This window comes from Sinohyriopsis cumingii, chromosome 3 (assembly GCF_028554795.1).
Source record: "Sinohyriopsis cumingii isolate HCF-2022 chromosome 3, ASM2855479v2, whole genome shotgun sequence".
NCBI lineage: Eukaryota > Metazoa > Mollusca > Bivalvia > Unionida > Unionidae > Sinohyriopsis > Sinohyriopsis cumingii.
Genome location: NC_142963.1, coordinates 75,275,899 through 75,300,648, shown reverse-complemented (window position 1 = coordinate 75,300,648; position 24,750 = coordinate 75,275,899). Strand labels below are relative to the sequence as shown.

Sequence of the window (24,750 nt, the reverse complement as noted above, 5' to 3'; positions counted from 1 at the left end):
TAATGTGCTGATTACATAGGTGGCTAGAAAGATTGAAATAATGGATACATCGCAAACAACTTTGGTATTTCTTTATTAGTCTGAATAAACGAATGCTGAAATTCGACAAATCATCTGTCCAAAAAATACTTAAAAGTTCAAGTCATTTGAAAACCACGGACTGGAAACACATTTTGATTTTATTATTATGTAACAAACTAGAAAAAAAATTACATGCTAATCAATATAATGATTAGTGTATTCCTTGTAAATTGAGACGCACACACGGCAATAGTGTATATTTTTAGAAACATTCTTTGAAATATCGAGTTATTGTGTCCAAGTTGTCCAAAGAATTTTGATGGATGAAACAGCATTTTACTTCTTTCTTCTTTTTTCATAAATTAAATCATGATATTTGAAATTACTGGCTCCATGTATTCGAAAAGAGTTAGAGAAAGGATCTGATAAATGTTTAAGCTACGATTTGTTTTAATCACCAGTAGGTCTTGCCAGCTTTTAGTTTCGTTCGAATAACTCATCTAGTAAATGGCATCGTTTACTTTGAACAAGTTTAAACAAATTAAAATTCAGTAATGATGAACGTGCAAGTAATTTTGTTTTATCTATATATTTATTTCCATGTACAGTAACATTTCTTTTAAACATCGAAAAATTCGTTTGACAGCCAAATTTATCTCTTTATGTCATCAGTCCCACAAAAAAAATTAACATTCACAGCTGTTCTGAACATATTTGTGCAAATTGCTTGATTCATTATTGTATTAATTAATTATTCTAACTATTTGCTTACTTCATTACTAATTTAACTGATTTATTTGTGTTTATTTGTTCACTTAATATACATTCTCACGTGACATTTTCACAAAAGCTTAAACAATTAGTGAACGAAACAATACATGAAACAAAAGCGAATATACGAAACTTATCAGTTATTCTAACTAAAGTTCTTTAATATAAATTTCTTTGTAGACAGTTTGATGTAAAAAGCTCCATATTACAGTCAAACGATAATATTAACAACTTGAAGCAAAAAAATGAAACAAAGTCATCTATGAAAAATACTGCCTTGAGTTATAAAAAAATAAACTAGAGTAAATTATATCGGAAGAGACACGAACTGAAACACTGATGAAACTTCTGGGCATCAAATATTCTTTCATGGTGATACGCAATTAACTTAAATACTTTGTGTAAATTAATTACAAGCACAAAAAATTTGAACAAATACAATTTCTATCGTACACCGCGCTGGGCGATATCAGTGTTCTTATGGTGGAGTGTCACATATTAAAATATGGCCCAGCCATCTGAAACAGTAATGGAAAGGTCTATATGGATTTAGTCTGACCTCTATCCTCGATGGTTTCATCCAAATATATACGGTTGGTCAATACTTTGAGTTCTTATTTACAAATTCCCTTCATGATTGTCCTTTTACAGTTCTTGATTCGACATACTCTAATCGTGATTGAAACTGGGAAAGAGAAAGAAGGGGGAGACCGGTCCATCGAAAGCATGAGATCAAATGAGAAAGATTTCGTGAATTATCATGACTGGCATGTAAAGTACATAATTACAGCGTGCGTGTCTTAATCATCAATTAAAAGCTTGTGATTTGTGTACATGAAGGGTTTATGATTGCGAAAGATGAGCATCGATAAAGCGGCTTGAACCAGTAAGAAAATGAGCAGGAAATATATTATAAACGAACGGCAAATCCATTTATCATTGACATTTTCTACGTTTTTATGACATATTTGCTGGCATGATTTGATTCTGCGAGCGCAGTCAAATAGTGTGGTAATTACACGTTACTACATTTGTATAGAAAAATATGAACGAGTTTTTCGGATGGAAATATTGCACGACTTTGGGAGTGAATATAGCCATCCGACAAAACGAGTTTGTATTTTCCCATATAAATGCAGTAACCTTTTTATTGTATGCTCATTTTCTTATTCTACCTAAGACTTAATTATATAAACAAAAATACACTACAAGAAACAATGTAATTGAATGTATGCCGTATTCCAAATTAAATACACAACCGCAGATTCATCATTACACAACAACAATATTATTAATGAGCATGTAACTCCGTCCAGATAAATTTGAACTTAGTCGAGCGCTAGACATAACTTTCGAAAGAAATGGCGTGTCTAGTTAAACTTGAAAATTGGAATCATATTTTGAATGAATGTTCATTGCAACAACTTTTCCATTTGATCTGGAATGAAAAAATTTTGGTATTTCTGTCGATTCTACGAAATTTCGTGATATGGACTGGATTTATGTGACAATTCCACATGAAATACATCGGATTGAAGAAGCGAGGGAGAAGTGTGTTGTCATCTGCAAATTTGTTTCTGTTTCTGTCATTGAATGTTTGAAATCATAATGTTGAAAAAGTATGAAGCCTTTCAATTGCAATTATCAAAAAGACGCTATATAATCTAATGTTTATTTCTTTTTGAGTGCAGTTATGAGGATGTAATTGCACTTGGAATATTTCGAAATGTGTAATCAAGATTGAGAACATATGACATGGCTCATGTAATTCGGATTTACAGAACTAAGAAAGTACATTTTGAGGAAATTCAGGTAAAACTGTAATAATATTTTGGCCATTCTTATTACAGCTAAAGAAGACAAGTGTATGCCTTGTCACTTGCATGTTATTTGTAAGGACCCTGTCTGGCGTCTACTGTATAGCTAGCCTAAATCCGAAACATTGTATCAAAAAAGTTAACCCGGAATGTGCCAAAGCAGCTGGTACGTGGCAGTCCACGAAACATCTGCATTAGTTCATTCAGAAACAAATTTAATCAATCAAAACGTAAAGCACCATTTATGTGAGTGTACATGATTTGTTTACAAATCCAAAGTGCTGGCGTCTGCGTCCATTGTTTGTTTACAGTAGAAAGTAGTTCCTTTATGTACGTGAATACAATATGAATTTTACGCGACTTCAATATCGTAATTGCAAGATTCTGACAAAGTAAAGTTGACGGAGAAAAAAAATATGAGCATATAATAATAATATCTCTTACAATGAATGACGTCATAGTTACGTCATACCGATCGAGTAAACTTTTTGCCATCGTGCACACGAATCCACGCGTAAATCCACTCTGTCCCCTGTGGCAAGTGTAAAACTTAAAGATAAATAACAGACTCTGTTTTATGCATGACACTCAACTTTTATGTAACCAATCAAAGTATTCCACGGTACTCAACTTCTTATCAAAACATCTAATTATTCCTAAAAACGGCTTGCCATACCACAAATAGTGCTAACATGGACTACCCTGCGATCGTTGCGGCGATGAATTAGTCAACCGAAATGTCACTTTCCAATGGCGGTTTATTGTCAGAGTACCGAAAATCTTCCTTGCACAGTAGCCTAGTCCGCAACGATACGTGGAGTCCATCCAGAAATAGACCAGTGGATTAATACTGGAATTAAATATGGCAAGTAGATGACTAAAAAGCCATATTGTATGCATGTACACCTGGTTGAAAATATCTGGATTTAGGTCACCAACCAGAGTTAGTACGTGCAATGGTAACCAGCACACCGCATATGCCAATACTACCGCCATCATCATTTTCACCGTCTGAAAAAGAAACAATAAGTCGCATCATTGATATGAACGTTGATGAATGCCGAATGAATGATCATCAAAAAGAAGGCAATGAACCAAACTTGTCTGTGTATTATTTTGGGGAGTGGAGCTGGGATGGTACGAAGTCTGCAGTTTTCTCAGGAAATATTCTTAAGACTATTTTCGCGTTTCATATAGTGTGAATGTGCCCTAATTTTATAATGGTACCGATAACAGTAATTCTTAGATGCGTCACTTGTAAAACTAAGAATGGTGTCTTTTTTGTGATGTTCAACAGTCCATGCTCCTAACATTCGTCTTTGGTGTGTGGAAGATATCATCCAGGTCGATCCATGTGTATAGGGTTGTCTATGCCAAAGTAAAGCTCTCAATCACATAGAGGTTCCAGAAATGAGTACAACTTCAAACGTGCGATGGCTGTGACGAATACAGCAATTTTCCCGTTGGCAAATTGGTTGGGTTGGACATCTCAGCTTTCACTTCGTAACTGACTATGATATAACCTTCTCGTACGATTTAGGAAACGTTTTTCTGCATTGTCTAAGTACTGCCATGAATCTGCAAAGTATTCCACTGAGCTAATATTTCCCGGAAACGATTTAGCACAGATTTGGCAAAACACTTTCTTCGTTCCAATTCCATTCCCTCCACCATCATGTGCTTGCTTCTTTCTCTTTGTTTGTGTTGTATAGTTTCTTGATTCAATTTTCACAGACGTTTCCAAAACCGTTTTTGGAAGTGGGTTTTTTTGGTGGACAAATGCCAGATTTTGTATGAATAAAACAACTAGTGTCCACGACAGAACGCGAGGAATTGTTCCACACTCACCCCTGTTCCTGTCAATGCGCGCACTTCGACATTATGATTTGTATGGTTCGTATTGATTACAAGTTTTATTGCTCGTTCTAAATAATGAAAACGGTATTTTTCCGTTGCATTGATAAGACAAATTGAGAACCTTAACGCAACAAATGGAACATCGAACATGCATCGATAAACTTTTTTGTTCTTCTTTAGATTTGTCTTAATCGTACAATATGTATGTGTTATTGCTTCGTCCTCCATACAAACCTTTGAGGATCCAAAGGTTCGGTTTCTACTACTTCGTAGTCGTCAACAACGCACCTAAGAACCCGGATTTGTTTTTGAAAGTTGGTTGTAATTGTGCCCCTTCATTCCCAACATGCGGTATCCTTGAGGTTTAAAGTGCCATCGTCGTTGATGATTACTTTCGTAGAGGTCTAACATGTCAAATCCCAATATATATATATATATATATATATATATATATATATATATATATATATATATATATATATATATATATATATATATATATATATATATATATATATATATATATATATATATATATATATATATATATATATATATTGTTTAATTATGATTAATTATGATGACAATTGCCACATCCGTGGTATACAATCGGAATCTCCTCTGCTTTCTACATCGCATCCTAAGAAGAAAAAAACTCAGATGTGAATAATCACCATTTAGAACTGCTTTCAAGCTCACATTTGCTCTTACGTCACAATAACTTCATTACAATCACAATGAGTAGATGATGTCAGTAACAGCAACGCAGGCAATAGTTGCAGAGAATTTAAACCAAATGATTTCTTCATTTTTTCATTAAAATATTGAAGGAATCGCATTAAACTTAAATGCGCAGGTACTTCAGTAATTGTTGAAACGTCGTCCAGTGTTGTTTATCGACACCTATACTGTTATAATCTTAGTACGTTCTTCGCACATCTAGCATAATATTCATCTGACGAAAGATAACCAATTTGGGAAGTATCACTATCATTACCACCGAGTTTCTTTGTGAAAGTCAAAGCCATTCGACTCCCATCATAAAGAAACGAGATGTTCCGAATGCCGTGTCATAGACGCGAGAAATTGACACTAGACAATGATATATTTTCCAAATTATATCCATTGATCGAGATAATATTAAGTTTCTATCTCCACTGCTTTAAGCATGTTGCATCCACTTGTCTCGAGTCCTACAATAAGTAATGTAACCTAGCAAAAACCTTTGCCGATTATCTCCGGCTCATAGATTAATACGCTTTTAGTGGTACAATAGCTATAATCTTCATGATCCTGAAAATTCTTTAGGTACACTAATCTATAAGCACTGGGTATTAAACAAGTTTTCTTCAAGGATAGATACCACTGTGCACTAAAAAAAAACTGTCGAAATTTTGCAGATCAACGCAGCAAGATGTTGATATCGAACGAAAATTGTTGAGAAATTCTTGTTTAAATTGAAATATGTGAGAATATTAGTCTTACCGAGTTTGCCGAGTTTCCTTTTAATGATAAATTTATACAACGAGTGGTATATCATTGATAAAGTGTACATACTATACATATATTTTATTTATATCACAAACAAATAAAAATATTTGCCCTTTGAAAGGAGTTAAGATATGCTCCGGGCAACTGTGTATTACCGAGTGATTGACCTTCTCACATCCCTGCGAGAGTGTCCGCTACAAAATGTAGATCTATGACTTTTCTTGTTGTTCAAAATCACATATACAAAATTGATAAGTTGATTGTTTTGTTAAGTTTCTTTTTTTATTAACATTCATTAAATCAGTATAAGACATGCCTATGATTTAAACATGAAATATTGTTTTTTTATGAAGAAAGTAGAGCACTGCAAATACATTAGCTTTTGTACAGACTGAACACTCGGGCATTCACGTACCTGCGTATGGAAATTAGCGTGAAAAAAAAAAACTAAGCGAAATGACGAGCCAACAAGAGGCAGTTAAAATATTTTAATATATTTACAGTTGATCTAAGTTATTATTCTGCTTTAATTAACATTACTACAGACCATAACATACTCTCTCTCTCTCTCTCTCTCTCTCTCTCTCTCTCTTTACCTTTGGAATGTTTGACTTGACTTTTGCATCATTCATAAGTCCAGCGACATCGTCGTACGACACAAGCGAATATCGCCAATGCTTGTATTTTCATGGATTTTCGTCCATATCTTAATACGATGATTCAGAGAGAGAGAGATGGGGGGGGGGGGGGCGTTTGATATTTTTATATTTAATTATTAATAATCGATTTTTCATAACACTAAATATAGGTTTAAGAAACAACAAAAACAACAACAATAAAGCATTAAATTACGTTACTTTATGTGTTACGTGTTTAGGCTCGAATAAACAGCAACACAAGAAAGAATGAAAACAACAAGCTTTGAAAAATATAATAATTTATTTCCCTGGAAATATTCTGTAAAAATGAAAATAATATGAACTTACGGTTTTATGACTCAGATCAAAAAATAATCCAAGAACAATCCACGAATAAAATTTTAGAAGCCCTAATAACAAAATGTTCTAATGATTTCAAATTCTAGTCCCGAAGAAGAATCAAAGATGGAAGACGATGACGTATGTTGTAACCTGCAGCGTTGAAATCATCAGTTCCTTGTGGAAACAATAGATAATACTCCGGTTTTAGAAATCTGAATAAATTTTTATAAAAGCTGTCCTTGTTCAAGAATTTCATATGAGCACATTTATTTTCCAGGAAAAAAAGAATTAATCATAATAACTCCAAACGACACAACACCTTCCAGTGTAAAGAAAAAGCCCAACTGAGAATATCTCTCCAAAACAAAGGTTTTCTCGTATTCTAAAACGCAAAAGGGGATCACGTGCTCATGTTCCATGACCTCGTCGAAATTATTTACTTGTTGAAAACCAGTCCTTTTACTCTAAGAAATAAAATTTAAAAAATTGTTAACATCTTAAGCCACGTAATCCCATCATAACCTCGACAACAACCAATACTTTTAAATAAAAAAAGAATTTATTTATGTGAGTGGTACTAATTTTGAATCAAGGTCAGTATCTAGGCCAACACCTGGTGTGTACAAATATGAACATTCAAGGTAAAACTATTTTCTGGAAAAAGTATCATCTCTAGTGAATAAATTTACATTACAATAGCATGTAATGAAAATATAATAAAATTAAAGCTGACAAACAAACAAGTAAACTGAAATAAATACATATTAAATCAGATATAATTAAATCAAATATACATAACAATATGTGTGCCTAGTAACTCACAAGTTTAAATTATAATGTCGACAGGCTATTGCAACTGCGTGTCATTGATATCATGAACACTGTATATAAATCTCAAGCAAAGTGTAAACATACTGTTTCGACGAACCATATTCTTGTAGGTTACTTGGTGCAGGTTCAGTTTTAAGGTTTACATCCAACCCTAATTGTTTTTCTCACCCATTCCAAATTTATGCGTATGTTGCCCCTTATGCATGATAGGAGATAGGGGAACGGAAAAAAGAAAGGATTGCGACGAAATTGTATAACATCTTAAATTCTTTTAGCAAACGGGGACTAATAATACTTTTCATCGTTATTTTCAAACGTCATTAGTGATTAATGAGTGGAAATTAATCAATGATCTTGTAACGTCGCCCTCTTAGTAAGTAGGGTGGTTAATTGGATTTGGCTGGCGTTATCTAGAGGATGACCTTTCTCGATATTATAGCCCGGTGGAAGTGGAAAGATAGAATTTTAACAGAGAACTGAGCAAGACTATTGAGAACAAATAGTGCAATACGAGCCACCTTAGACAAGAAAAAAATTCAGTCGATAACAATTAATAGCAGCAACTCCAATTTATGTCAACATAATTTAATATCAGCGTCTAATTTGGATTCATTTCATCATAATAACGAGTGGTAAAAATAGCGCAATGTCCACGACTGATTGCATCACCTTCCTCCCTTGACAGTGTATCAACGTCTTCCTATTTCTTCGAGCCTTCCTAGTCTCTACGCCTCACTCCTAACTGGACTTCCTAGTCCTTTATTCTGAACTCGTCACATCTTTATTCGGACTTCCGTCTTCAGACTATCCCCTTCTCTCCCCAGAAAGATGTTTCTTAAAGGACAAAATTGCCCCTAAATCTCTATGGTGGCGCTATACAGTTTCGCATTTTGCATAGGGTTAGGATTTTAAAGAAAAAGAATGTCCCCGGCTTTCCTCACTGGTTATAATGGCTATTTAAAAAAAGACCTTGTATATCTTAGGTATAATGCAAAGAACCTTTAATTCCCTTTATTTTGATGTATGATTGATGGGTGTACTATGGGTTATAGAGTATACAGCTTGGCCTTACTTCAAATGTGCACCTTTCAAAAAAGTGCTAGCTCTACTTGATCATTTTCACTTCCTGAACTTCAGAGGTAAATTGTATAAAAAAGAGCCGATAACTTTTTTTACATTTTATATATTTGGTAATTCATTCATTGCACTTTCAGAAGCTGGTATTGTCTAGTCTGGCAAAATTCATTTTCCCCAATTTTAATAGCTGCTATGTATAGTGTACTTTAGACTAATTCAGACTGATTTTTTAACACAAGGGAGCAGTCATTTTAGTTAGCAGTGTGCTTAAATCATGTAAAATTTCCAAAAGTACAATATCCAAAAGAAATATCATCCACATTAAATTAATGTAGCATAAAGGTATGCAAACATTCTCTCCACTGTGCATGTTTTAAATGCAAACTACTTCACCTTACATACGTCACTCTCTCAAAAGTACATATTATCTGGTGAGTGCCACCTATATGTACCACTTTCAGCACGTCATAAAATCTCTCACTTACGTTACTCAGAAGCTTACTAGCTATCCAAACTGCATAAATTCTGACTTAATCCGCTATATGTTCACTCTCGCTTCACACCGGCCGACTATAATTTAGCACGTGAGTGGTATATCCAACAGTACTGTATCTCATTATCTACGCTACCACATGTTCGATTACTATTGCATAAAATTCACAACATTCTAGCTCACAGCAATCCCTAACTTACAAGATGATTTACACATTACAAAATCAGATATACATACATAGATATACATACATGTATATATATATATATATATATATATATATATATATATATATATATATATATATATATATATATATATATATATATATATATATATATATATATATATATAAATTCGACACTTTACGTAGGCACCCCGTTAAGAGTAAAATCTGGGATTTTGCTCTCCGAATTTTGAAGTTGCCTTCAAGTTATTGTTTACGTGTCCTGAAGTGACCCCTTCACCTCAGAATCACTTAGTCTACTCAGACAATCTGCTCCTACATTGTCACTTCAATTAATGTAACGCAATTGAACTTGATATTGCTGAAGAAATAATGTCCATCTCATTAAACGTCCATTTGTCAATTTAGCTTGGGCCAAATAAGCAAATGGTTGGTGGTCAGTTTCCAGAATAAACTTTCGCCCATACATATAGCGCTGGACATTAGAGATCCCAAAGATAATAACTAGGCATTCCCTTTCGGTAACAGAATAATTCAGCTCGGCTGGCGACAACTTCCTGCTACCATAAGCAACTGGAAATAAGTTCCTATCAAGTTCCTGCATTAAAACTGCACCAAGACCCCTGTCAGAATCGTCGGTACGTAAGATAAAGTCCTTTGTCACGTTCAGTGGTCTCAGTGGTCTCACTACGGCGTCTGACGTCAACCTATCCTTCAATGTCAGAAATCCTCTCTCACAAGCGTCTGTCCAAATAACCTTCGCCGGAGCCTTCTTTCTTGTCAAGTCAGTCAACGGACTAGCAATAGCGCTGAAGTTTGCGACATACGATAATAACCTGCAAGTCCTAAAAAAGATCGCACTTCTGTCTTCGTAACTGGACGTGCGACGTTCCGAAGTTGGTCGACTTTAGCACTGTCTGAGGTTAATGTATCTTTATTGAGTGTGTGTCCTAGATAAGCCAGTCTCCTAAATTCTATGTGACATTTAGATGGTCAGGCAGTGAGCCCTGTCTGTATACGTCGTTCCAGAACGTTTCTCAGTAAGACCACGTGTTCTTCCCAAGTAGGTGTCGCCAATAACAAATCCTCCTAAAGGTTCCGGAAGTTACCTCGCCATTCGGGTGAAAATGCTGGGCGCAAATCTGGACCCAGAACGGCATGACTTCCCATTGGTATGTCCCATCTGGTGTTGCAAAGACAAGTTTTGAGCAGTCTTCGCTACGAACTGGAATTTGCCAATATCCCTTGACAAGTCTATTTCAGAAGCATATTTGGCGTTGGTTACTCCGGTAAATATGGACTCAAGAGCCGGTAACATTTCGACCTGAAATTATGTGATTCTGTTTAATTTCCGATAGTCGACACAAAAGCGGTGACCACCATCCTTCTTCTGAAACAAAACAACCGGTGAACTATATGCAGATTCGGCTGGTTCAATGACCCTTAAGTCAAGCATAGCTCTAATTTCGTCCCGTACAGTTTCTTACTGGGGTAGAGGTAGTGGATAGGGTTTCAGTTGCACAGGCGTTTCATCCAGCAACTTCAAACTGAACTCTGACAACTACGTCATGCTTGGTCTCTCTGTCAAGACATTTGAATAGTCGTGGAGTATCTCCTCCACCTCTTTACTTTATTCTGACGTTAACGTTACGTCAAGGACAACGTCGACGTAGGTTTCATCCCCCGTCAAAGGACATTAGGATGTACTTCCGAAACTCCTCCGCTTTCGTCGGTTTCTTCAGTCACAGCTGTAGCAACAACGAACTCAGTGGGTGTCTCCCGTTCACGATAACCTTTAAGAAGGTTAACGTGGTACAACCTCTCTTCATCTACTAACTGGGCACGGTAGTATTGTCAACCCTTCTTTTCCGTTACAACGAACGGTCCCCTCCAGGATCCTTGGAGTTTGTTGTGCTCCAACCGTAACAACAAAAGCACCTTGTCGCCCACTTCAAATTTCCGTTCCTTCGTCCTCTTTTCCTAGTACCTGGTTTGACGTACCCCGTGCGTCACAGACATTCTTCTGGGCCAAGCTGCAAATTTCCTCGTTTCAGCACGAACTATACCTCACCGTCTGGCAAATCCCGCACGGACTCCTCCTTTGCATACCCGCATATCCTGTTATGGGTAGAATCTTCGTCCTGAAGTCTCCTTAATTCACCAGGTTGCAAATTGTCTATGGGCGAAGTCGAGGGGTACAGCGGCTTCGAGCCTGACCTTCGCTTCATAGACCTCGTCTCTATAGATCCCACGTATACAGGTGTACACGTCATAGGATTAGGCTGTGGAAACACAACCTACATTCTAAAATTATGTCGTGCCATAATCCTAACAAGCACACGGCTTGGAATCGTCCTTTCACATACGTAGAATTAAGGTCGATGTAGACAACCAGGAGAGAATCTTTAGTGCTATTAGCAAATTGGACTTCCAACGTCTCACCTGTATGATCATTAGATTTGACAAATTTGCTATCCACCAAGGCTGGATAACTACAGCCGGTGGCATACAGCACGGTAGCCTTCTCTCAATTTACGGTAGCTGTTGCTGTATTCGACCATTCTACTGGTTTACACCTTCTACCAATGCATGATGTCACTGCATTTATCGTGCGACGATATTTCCTGCGGTCTTTGAGAATATGGCCAGGTTTGTTGCAGCCGTAGCATACAACTTCAGCTTTCTTAACAGGGGTACCCTTATCTACCCCTTTGGTCTTTCCTGGGCCACAGAACTGATCACGGCTGGGATTATCAGCCCCTAGTTTCCCACCATTTTGACCATTCCGCCTATGAGGTGCTAAACCTTTAGCTCCTCTAAAGTCATTGACGCTGGGTCGATCCCTTCCACCCTAGGTGACTGGACGAGAGTGTGCACTCTCAGATCGCTCATCCATCACAATGATATATTCTAAGGTCGCGAAATCACGCTCCGCTAAAAATACGACCAGGTCTTTTCGATAAGAGCTGAGAACATAGCACGCGCACGCGAGTATGAAATTGCACGGATGTCTCCGTTGTTCGCTTAGATGATTCTCTGAAACGTTTACGAAAACTTACAGACGACAACTCGTAGTGCCTTAACAACGCTTCATTGAGAGCGTCGTAATCATCTACTTCAGTCGGTGCCATATTATGATAGACATCCTTAGCAACTCCTTGCAAAAATGCAGAGATATTAATGACCCGCTGATCTTTTTGTATATGATGGATTAAAGCTAACTTTCAAGCTGAGTTAAAAAGTTATCGATGATTTCGTCTCTGTCGTTAAATACCCGCATTGTTATCTAGACGATACGTCTATTCTCTGATATTTTGCTTGTGGGCCCTGAATGTTCATTCAGTTCTTCGCCCCTCCTAGATACCGCTTCGATCTTCAGTCTCTACATGGCTAACGCGTGTTCTCTCTCCCTGGCACTTTCTTCGGCCTGCAATCTGGCTAACTCCATTTCTCTTTCTCTTTCTTTGGCTTGTCTGATTATTTCTTTTTCCTCGCATTGTCAATCTCTTTCTTTCTCTGCCGCCTGCTGTTTTCTTTATTCCTTGAAACTCCGCTCTACAATTTCCGCTAACTGGGTCCCTTTAGAATCTAATTCGTCTTTACCAATAGACTTAAAATCTCTGACCAAATGCCTATCAGTTGCCATTCTTGTCTACTCGACTTTATCACCAGCCAATTTACTTAGCTTAAGAATTTACTAACTCGTACTGCCTTACAGAAAAAGCTTCCTTAAGAATACTTACCCGTATTATATTCCCACTAAGTATTAACCTACGGACTTACTTTACTGACTCTTAAGCATCCTAACAGGTTTGGCAGTACAAAATTCTGATTTTCTTTCCAATGTGCAATGTGCAATTATTCTCTCGGGACTTCCTTAAATATCTCTTCTCGCAAGAGTAACTAAAGGCAATATTTCTTTCTGAATTATTTTAATTCAGAAAACGACCACGCTATCAAAGCAGTTCGGGTACGGAATCCTAATTTCTTACAATGTCATAACATATATTACAAAAAATCAAACAATGGCATGATCTAACTACAGAATGCATAGATATTGACACAATTCACTCTCGTAGTTCCTTGCTTAAACAATAACCAAATTTATCATTGCTAAGGTAATCTACTTTCTACAGAATATGCTACTCAGCCTCTGTCACTCATACCGTTCAAAATATCCCGGACGATAGACCACGCTTTGTGACGTCTCCCTATTAGTAAGAGATTGCTCGTCTTTTTTAAATAAATCTTTCACCGAATTTCAAACACAAATATATTTATATAAATAGTAGATCAGTTTAAATGATAGAATCGGTTTATCATATAATCGAGTGATCAATCGAAGTTATTGCCTTGTGCAACTTCATAACCTACTTATTCCAGTCCACTTCAACTTCACTGTGGTTGTTCCTCTAGGTCATTTCGCTTTTTCCCTTCTCCAGCCTCCCTACTGTCTCGCCTCTTTCGGCCCTCAAACTTTGTGTGGGTAGGTGGATACGTAAGGACGTAGATACGTAGATACTTGGATCAATAGGTACGTGCATACATCAGTGGATACGTCAGTGGAGCTATTTCCCCTTTCAAAATAAACAGAGAAGCAACCTAAATCGTCTGTCAGTTGTCCTACTGGGAACAGATCATTACTCCACTGTCGTTATGTCAGATATCGTTATATCGGAATTCAAACAGATACCAAAGGCTATCTGGTCAAGCTAAACATGGCAGACCATAGACAAACCAAGTTTCATAAGATTAAAGTACTCTCTAATGGCTATTCCATCCTGACTCACATTAATATCACACGAGAAATAACAGTTCCGTTCTCGTCTCAAATACACAAATGAATAAATGAAATTCATTAATTAATTAACTACGTTATTTTCAGCGAACACAGACACTCAAGTCTTTATCATACGTGAAATCATCTAAGATCGGTGAATTCACACGGATTCTCGTACCTCACATCAACTAAAATAATGCATGAAATTTTTAGATTCGTATAACAATCAAGACGACAAATTCAAACAATTCGTCAAACTTATATAAAGAAGATCATTGCAATATGGCGATTTAACAAGAACCTGTCCCCATAATTCTAATTAATTGTGCTCTGACCCAAGTTAATGTGCTCTTCATAAATCTACAGAAATTTGCCTCCTTACAGGCTTCCTCTGATCCAACCTTCCTCTCTCAGGAAATATAAGCTAAAGAATTTCGACGAAGGTCATCACAAAAAATTCACATTACTTCTAAAATGTACGCCTTAACTTACTCTGAAAAATCGTAAGCAGCGGTTCCTAAATTATGCCAAGATAATCATTTCTTTCGTCACATTTAGACAGCTTAGAATCTCTGAATTACGGTGCATCTCAATTTCCCTTTGAAAATGATAATTTGACATGGGTTCCTATCAAGCGGTTATGGCTGGTAGCTCAAATGTCTACTCTCTAAGGACAGCGTTGCAATGCCCTGGTCAAATTTCACTTTCTAGCTTAAATGTTACAAAATTTTAATGCTCATTGCATTCAACGGTACGGTTCAATACAATTCACAATTCGATACTTTACAGTTCTATAGGACTGCAATAGAAACCTAGCAAAATGACGCACCAGCAAGAGGTAATTAAAATATTTTAATATATTTACAGTTGATCCAAGTCATTATTCTGCTTTAGTAGAAGTACCACCGACCATAAATTTTAATTCTAATTTGACAACTGTTGCCATCATTCATAAGTCCAGAGACATAGTAGACTGACACAAACGAAAATCCTCTATACTCGTCATTTCATAGATTTTAGCCCGTGGCTTGTTACGATGGTTCAGAGGGGGAAGAGAGAGAGAGTGTGGCCTCTGGACATTTTCATATTTAATTAATAATATAATTAATAATAATCGATTTTTTAAAACATTATATTACGTTTTATAAGCAACAACAGCAGCAAAACATTAAAACATTAAATACATGACAGTATGTGAACCACTTAACCGAGAAATTTACCGTATAATGTCGTCATGATTTTCAACTTTGTATCATTGATAAACACTGTAGATAAATCCCAAGGAAAGTGCACACATATCGTTACGACGAACCATGTTCTTGTAGGTTACTTTGTGTAATTTCTATTTTAAGGTTTTAATCCAGCCCAAATTACTCTTCTCTCTCGCTCCACTTTTCTGATGAGATTATTCCTTATGCATGGGGGGGGGGGGACAGAAAGCAGAAAGGATTGTGATGAAAATGTGTACCATATTAAATTCATTTATAAAACGGGGATTACTAATACTTTTTATCGTTATTTTCAAACATCGCTAATGATTAATGTGTGGAAATTGATCATTGATCTAGAATCACCTGCAGACGCTCGCGAGAATGTTTATATAGGCGTGTTATTGCGCCATGGGCGGATAACAATTTAATATACCATTGGTATATCAAACTGCTTTATACCAATACTTTTTAAATGCCATATTATTTTTAATGTATGTGGTATAAATATATTTTTATTTACGTATACATATACACACATTCTTTTCTTTACAATTGGCAATGACTGAGTATATTCCTTGTCTTGACATTTTCCTTGTTTTGACCGTTGATACAATGCTGGTCGTCATGTTTCTGGACAACTCAGTAGAGAAGCAAAATAATTGAATGTCTTAAGGTAAACCTGAAAACAAAATTTCCTTTCGATCTAACGTTTGTCTCCAAAGTCCCATTCCCTGATCTAACTTGTGTTACTTACTTGACGTATTTTGTTAAGATACACTTTAAAGAAACGGTAAGTAAAAAGAAATAAGAAAAAGAATCAAATGTCGCAATATTGTTTTGGACAGAAGAAAATGATTGCTAATAACACCACAAGCAATTTCCAAACCAATTTAATAGTTTACAACCGATAATGATTATTTTTTAATACGTTATGCCTAAATTGCTTTGTTCTGTATTATCTATATTTAATTTGTATTTATTGGCTTTTCTCCATGATTATATGCTATATATATATATCTGTGTTTTGTAACTGACCTTTGCTCAAAATCAAGTTAATGGTGAACTTGATCAGTGACATTTATTTTGCAAACAATATAATAGATAACTAATGTTTATATATAAGTATAGATTAATATTTAGATCATTATCAATGGAAGTAAGCATGTTACTTCTATCTGAACATAGAATATTAGTTTTTCACTTTGAAATTCCCAAACTTGTCGTTAACATCTTTCAATATTTTAGCTTTGTACATAATTTAGCTTACTTGAAAAATTACTTACTAACTTGCCTTAACATCCGAATTAGAATCTGTCTTATTGTTGTGTTCAGTTTTTAAGTTTTTGATTGATTGATTTATTATTCTCTGGTATTATAAAGTTCGCAATAATATTATTGGACTAAAACATTAAATTTGTAATTATAGTGGATTCAGACAAGGATATTTGGGATTATTTTATTGTGATACATCAAAAGACATAACTCAGCAACACAATCCATGGCACATTAGCACATTCGAGAGTACAGACACATCAACTCATTCAATATCGAAATTTATTTGGGATACCAATGGAATTCAATTGAAACTCTATACATTTTGACTTGCGACAAAGCTATTAAGACTTTTTGGTACTTAATTCACAATACTAAAAGTTCTTTTTAAATGTTCACTTTGTATTCTAGGGAAATAAACTATTAGATTAATTTTACAAAAGATGTTGGTTTTCGCTCTTTTCGGTTACTTAGTTTAAAACCAAAGAGTCGATTGACTTCTGCTAAAATATTTTTCATTTAAAATGTGATTCATCCTTTTACGGCTAATATTTTGTTTGTATTTTTTATACTTAAGATTTGCACTCCAGTTTGTCTAAAGAGATGGTTTAGATGCATTTCGACAGGTCTATAGATCCGAGCAAAATGATTTGTTGTATAGGACAGATCACGACGTATACCGTCGAAAACTAACATATGCATACATGATTTTTAACTGACCTAATCTCTGTACTGAATAACACTTTTACTTTAAAATATGTCACTTTAAGTCTAGTGTGGTTATCAAAATAATATTTAAGTATAGTATAATTACCAAAAGAGTATTTAAGTCTAGTATAACTATCAAAATAACATATAAGTTTAGCATAACTATCAAAAAAGTAGTAAGTCTAGTAGAATTATCAAATAGCATTTAAGCGTGACTATCAAAATAAAATTTAAGTCTAGTATAATCATAAAAACAGCATTTAAGTCTAGAATAATTACCAAATAGCATTTAAGTCTAGAATAATTTTCAAAATAGCATTTAAGTCTAGTATAATTATCAAAGCAGCATTTAAATCTAGTATAATAAATAAGTCAATAAAAGTAGCAATTTAAAACTAAATATCTTAAAATTGTATGTATAATGCAGTATAGTTCCCGTTCAATAATTATAGCCATAAAACCAATCATAGTAGGTCAGAATGTAATGGCCAAGTAGGAATTGGTCGAAGCAATTATATCCTTTCCTGACCTGACGAGTAATTTGCTTTTCAATGTTCAAAAATGACTTTTAGCGCTAATTTTGTCCTTTTCTAATTGTGTATTTGCTGCTTTTATATTTGCAAACAAAATATACAGGAGGTGGCTCTGCGGTGAATTTTATGGAACAGACTTAAGACTTTATAAATAATCGATCTTTTATCTCCCCAAAGCAATAATTTTAGACATAAATCTCCTGATATAAATTCTAAAAGGTAATTAGGAAATTAAGATATCAGAGCTCTTGTGATAAGAATAGAATACTTTCTGCTGCTACAAAAAAAAATATGGATTAAATAGCTGGTGTGATATTATTCCAAGATCAAGCTATGCTTTGCATATTTAAAGATGGCGGGATACATACAAAAGTATTTAATGAATATTTATTGAGGGTGGAGAGGACGATTTCCCTAAAACAAAGAATGGTCTGTATGAGATGACTAGGTAACTGAAAAGAATCTGCATCTTTGATTTACAACGTATATAAAGCAAAACCGTTTACAGATTTAATACAACAAAAACGTTAGCAGTGTCCACGAGGTATCGTACTGGCAAACCCCAGGCTCAATTCAATTATTTTGATTCATCACATTCTCTTTATTATATAAATTATAAGCAAGGGTACCTTGTTAAAAACCAGCTAAACTGGGTACGTAAACTTGTACACTATTTTACTCATGTAGCAGTGAATACCTGTGAACAACAATCTGAGGGTGTATAAAAGAAACAATTAATAATCCTTTTCTACTGATTAATTGCAATATAATCTAAATAGTGTCAATTAGAAAGTACTTTTCTTAATTTAATGCGGGAAATGTTTCGTTATAGGGTTACAAGTTTTATTTTCAATTTCTTTGCCATCTCAATAGAATAATATAACATACATGTTTGACTTATTGTTTTGGATGATTTCATCAAAACGTAACTGATTTAGACACGTTTTAAGATCGGAGGAAAGCGACAATGATTAAAAAAAGAATCATGATCCCATCTTGTGCCAAATGGTTCTCACAATAATCTGGTAACTAGAAGTAGTCTTTACACAAAAATAAACCTGCATTGCTTCAAAGTGTTACTCAACACGTTCACTAAGCATCAATAAGCAGGTATGACATTCAAGTCGGAACTCAAACTTTTGCCATAAGCTGGCATTGGAGTATGTACCTACGACTACTAATATGTGACAGTCTTGAACTGAATTTAATCAAATAGGACGTGCTACGCTAAGGAAGCCGTCATTATAGAACATGTAAATTATGTACTTGGAATTTGTAAGAAAATATGCAGTGAGTATATAGTATATCAATACTCAGTCGCTTCACCCTGGTCTTTTTAGGCAGGGTGCAGTGTAATGTTCTATTTTTTCCATTCGGCGAACAAAGATTGCTTATATATATTCCACCGTGAAGTATCCGGAACTAATGTCACTTTGTTCTTCACCTATGGTATCATTTTCCTCAACCCATGACACAATTCTTTACTTAAAAATAGAAGAAATATTTTACACAACAGCGGTAGCAGACTAAGTCCTCTATCGTTTTTATATCACATATTTTGGAAAGAGATGTAGTTACCAAAGTGCCAAGATCGAATAATTTATTGAATATAGACTTCCATAAGGGATCTGATATAACTTATGTCGCCTTTAAAGAAACAAAATAACGTGAGGGTTCAAAATACGACCAGATTTTCCAGACAGTAATCCTCTAAAAATTCATTGCAAGTCATCAGCTATTCTGATTTTTGGAAGTTCGTGATAATTGCCAGTTGTATGAATTATTGTGTATGCTTGAATAAGTCCATGGGATACATTGAATAGTTCCTAAAAGTAACGATATGATGCTGTCTTATTAACTTATGTAATTTAGAGACTATCGGGAATTTTAAAAGTGTTGCAAATTCGTCCGTCTTTGTTTGTTTTGATTCTTTTTTTGTAAACCAATTTCTAAATTTACATTTTCCTTCATTTTACGTAACTGATGTATTCTGGTATTTTAGCGATATTCGTACAGTACTTGTACAAACCAAATTTCACTTTCATTAATAATTTGAACTCGTGTTAAGTGCGTCAAGCGCACGATGCTTTGCTAATTAACATTCGAACCATGGCTGTTTATTTGAGGTACTTTTGGATTATCAAATCTGACACGTACATTGAGCTCTTCTACTTTCACTGTGTGTGCTGCTTGGTAGAGAAGGCTAAGAAACATGATGAAGAGATACAAGACGAAGATAAAAATATATTAAAGTATATAATCTCAATTCATCATGATCATCGACGGCGATGTCATCATCACAACATAATAGGAGGATATAATTATTTAATCACCATCGTTGTCGTCGTCGTTATCGTCATAGAAGATAGTCAATAAAGTAAGCTTACCTTTCTTTTTGACTTGGCGAGTCTCTTATCTCGATTTGCATCAGCTTCCCCGGGTGTTCTCTTAACCCATATGATAATCCCAATGTGGAGATACGTGACACTCAGAATCAACAATGGGATGAAGTACTGTACGAACATGATGAAAAGGCTGTACCAGTAGCGGGCCACATGGCTTGACCATTGTTCTAAGCAAAGACCGTTGGAGCCTGGTTCATATGGGAAGTGCAAAATTCTGGAATGTATCGCTGTAGGAAGGGATATTGTCGCTGAAATGCACCATAGAAGACTTATTAATAACTTCGTCCACTTGGTGCCCAGTCTCCTTTTCAGCGGTTGCCAAATAGCGTAGTATTTGTCACAAGTCATCGCTACCAGTAACAAGGATCTTTGGAGAACAATTACTAACTGGAGATACATAATTAAAGGACAAACTATCGGTCCAAAAGGCCAGTAGTAGAGTATAAGGTTTGTTACTGCAGTGAACGGTACGCATATTGTAATCACGAGAATGTCGCAGCATGACAAGTTAAAGATGTAAATATTCGTCACAATTCTAAGTCTTTTGCTTATTAGAAGAATACTACAAATAATAAAATTGCCCACTAAAGATGTTACAATGGTCAACGCGTACATACAGAGTAAAGAAGCCTTCACCAACCCATTAAGTCCATAATTCGTATTATTGGGTAATAGCAATGGAATTATGTCCAGACCCGTAATGTTTGTCTGATCCATGTTAAACTTCGTTTGTCCAAACTTTCTCTAAAAGTGAATGTCACATGCATGAGAACTTTGTTCCATTTTCTTTAGAAAATGTTTCGGCATGCGCCATCTACATCAGTTACTCACGTAGATGTTTAATTCCTAAAATATTCAGCAGAGTTCTAACACCATATGATTGGCTCCAGCGTCTATGGCAGTAAGGAATTTCTTCAACTGGCAGACTATCGATTCAGACGCGTCCTTTATCAGAGCTCTGCTTTGGAGCAGCCGCTTACGCTGATCACCAAAACATAGATACTATTATTTTATAGGAAATTTAGGAGATGGCATAAAACATTGCTTTCATTTCTTCCCATTTTACTTCCCTTACATTCATATCTGAATGCAGACCTAGTACTATCATGACAAGACATTCTAATTATTTTAATTAATGTTTTAAGATCAGTCAAATACTACAGGCACTCAAGTGGATATGAATATGAATATTCATACACTTCTACAAGTATAGGATATATATATATATATATATATATATATATATATATATATATATATATATATATATATATATTACTCTTGTAAAAGTGTATGAATATCCACTTGAGTTTCTGTAATATGACATATATAGATAGATAGATAGATATATAGATAGATATATAGTTAGAGAGAGAGGTGGGATATTTTCTTTTCTTATGTTATTTCTTATGTTAATACCGTATATATATATATATATATATATATATATATATATATATATATATATATATATATTCATCGTGTGGTTCCCGCCTCGAAAAAATGTATAGGTTTTGGTACCACAATACGAATTTATCAGGTATTAACCTAGGAAAAAGACAATGTTCTTTTATTATATCCTAAAACTGCTCCGAAATCGAAGTTTAGAAGAGTAAACTCACTCTTCCGCACAACATGCTAACCACAATTTCGTTTTCAAACATTCACCTCACGTTAATAGCCTGATCATATAAATATACGTGACTTAATAAAGCTGTAGGATTGGGTTGACCTAATCTGTCACAGTAAATTACATTTTTGTCCTTTTGTATACTATATATCACCCTATCTGAAAACAATACAAGTCCAATTCATCAATGCATCACAGCGGGTTTTGTTGTTGTGGTTGTCAAATAAGGATAGTTATAAAACTTAATTAAAGATGAAAGTATAGAACAACAATGTAAAACATAAAAGATTAAGATGCAAAACCTCTGTAAGAAAAAGGTGTATTAATAAACGACAAAGGTAAATAGAAATAAAATCCTTAATATATACAGTCAAAATTAATTATATAAACAGCACTCCCTCAAATAGTCCAAGGGTTTCTCTGGCAGCAGATTATAATTTTGCTTCCTAATAGAGCTCTCATCAAAATACTTCTGTCTCGTATGGTGGAAGTCGAGACACTTGACAAGCACCCAAAAAAAGAGTGCCAAGTTCGTTTGGCCAGTTGGACTTTTAGGCATATGGAGTAAATGTAAGCTACCAATTCTATAGTTTTATTGTACTACAATAAAAATTAAAAACCAAGTAAAATATAAATAACGGCTATCTGAGAAGATAACTCGTATTTATTCGATAATTCAGTAGATGCTTATAACTCGAAATAGAGACTCTTCTGCGTCTATGCTATGTCTAATGACACATGCCACTTCCGATTCCCAAACTCAACATATGTGGGTATTTGGATGCCTGGAAGTCACCAGAGGCTGAACAACCAAACACAGCCAAGGGAAAAAGAACCATTGCAAAGAAATACGTCACTAACAAACGAAATTGATGTTGGGTTACAGAACTCGATTGAAATATGGAAACAGGATGCGTGCTAAGACCATGGACGTGCTGTTATTGTTCGCTCATCTCAGCATCGCGAATGATATCCATGACGACTTCATTGAATTTCACGTGAACCTCTCATAACGTAAATAAAATTACGGGATTCGTTTCGCGCTTGAATGATTTCAACATCATTCGTATCAACATACAAAACAATACTACTTGTTCGATGATCCGAAGAAAGGTGGTATATGTGCATGTAATTAGTCATGTTTGCCCTGGAGATATGACCGAGTTAATTTTGATGCAGAATTAAGGAGTTATTGGAGCCGTAGCGTGCCATAGGTACACAAACATGGTCTACTCATTAGGTAAGTTATGTCACAATCATGCGTTCAGTTAAAATGCAAATTATTTTAATAAAAACTAGATGATGCAGATGATATTTAAATTAGGTTAATTTGTCTGCAATTGACTAGCTATAAAAACGGTAACATTTCCGATGCTGAGCTGAACGAACTATAACTGTTAAGCTGTATTTTGTTCGTGTGGATGCATTTGATCCAGTTTCGCTTTCAGCAATCCACTGCTGAAATTCATCTTTCCGCAGATCTTATTTCATGAACATAATGTACTTTGTAGACGACAGATTAATCGTTGGAGGATGGGCCTAGATCCAATATTATCATTGATGATGATTCACTCCTGATTCTTATTCTGACTGTAATTCAGACTGGTCAGTGCTTATATTATGCTGTCCAGCATCTCGATCAACTATGTATGGATCTGGATCAGCTGCTGGACAGTAATCATCATTGCAATGGTCTGTAAATAGTGCCCATTTTAATTAATAAATATTCAAGTCAAGGTAAACGGTTTTACGCAGTTTTTGTTGACATTAGAAATGCATTTATTATTTGTTTGTACAAATGGTTTGTAGTTGGAGGCTTTTATATTTAATGTAAATGGTAAATATTAAATTTTCTTCCTTAGTGCAGAGAAGCTGGACAACGGCAATCGTAGTATCTCTTTTAGTATGGATCAGGTTGATACAGGGTGAAATTTTGTCACCGATATTACTTTCGTTATTTACTGAATATCTAGAAATATCATTACAATCCACGGGATTTGTTTCTAATACAGTTTGACTAGTTGCCTTTATGGGTTCTTTTTACTGTTTGATGTCGATTTGGTTTTGTTTCCAGAAAACATTGAGGGATCAAAACATGAATTATATGATTATTGTATCTAATGGAATCTGAATATTAACTCTAATAAAACAAACGTCATGGTCTTCATACAACTTGTAAGCCATTGATTCAAGACGAAGTATGGAACATGGCGAGAAATAATACTGAAATGGTTGAAAATTGAAATTATCTTTGTCATTTTCCCCATAGTAAAAGAACAATTTATAAAACTCAACAAATTACAAGCTGATATGGTTCTAAATGCAATGCATAATACATTCTTGTAGTTTGAAGAATAGTTTCTTAAATTACAATTACAAATTTCTTAAATTACAATGAATGTTTGAAACTTTATGTGGATATGTTAAGTTTTGCGTAATGTAGGGATGTATGGAGTCTTTACCGTTTGTTAAATTCAAAATATATAATACTGATGTAGCTGTATACCGTGAACGAAGAACGAACACTTTACGACATATTAATGGAGCTGCAGTAAACACCAAAATGGCATATTCCTATGCAAACATTTTCAAAGGGAAGATTCGAGATAATGAGCGAAAAGTGATAACCAAGAAGAAAATAGAATTCACAGACCTAAACGTACGAAGAACTTGTTTCCAGCCATGT

General features: G+C 35.0%; 1 protein-coding gene across 1 annotated transcript; it reads right to left on the bottom strand.

Annotated features, from left to right (window-relative positions):
- Positions 1-1,290: 1,290 nt before the first annotated feature.
- Positions 1,291-21,151, bottom strand: LOC149803132 (RYamide receptor-like). Its single transcript, XM_089953888.1, has 3 exons — positions 20,417-21,151; positions 3,383-3,620; positions 1,291-1,310 (listed from the first exon to the last, which is right to left on the bottom strand). Exons 1-3 carry the CDS (start codon positions 21,149-21,151, stop codon positions 1,291-1,293), a joined length of 993 nt encoding a protein of 330 aa, XP_089810014.1.
- Between the last annotated feature and the right edge of the window lie 3,599 nt (positions 21,152-24,750).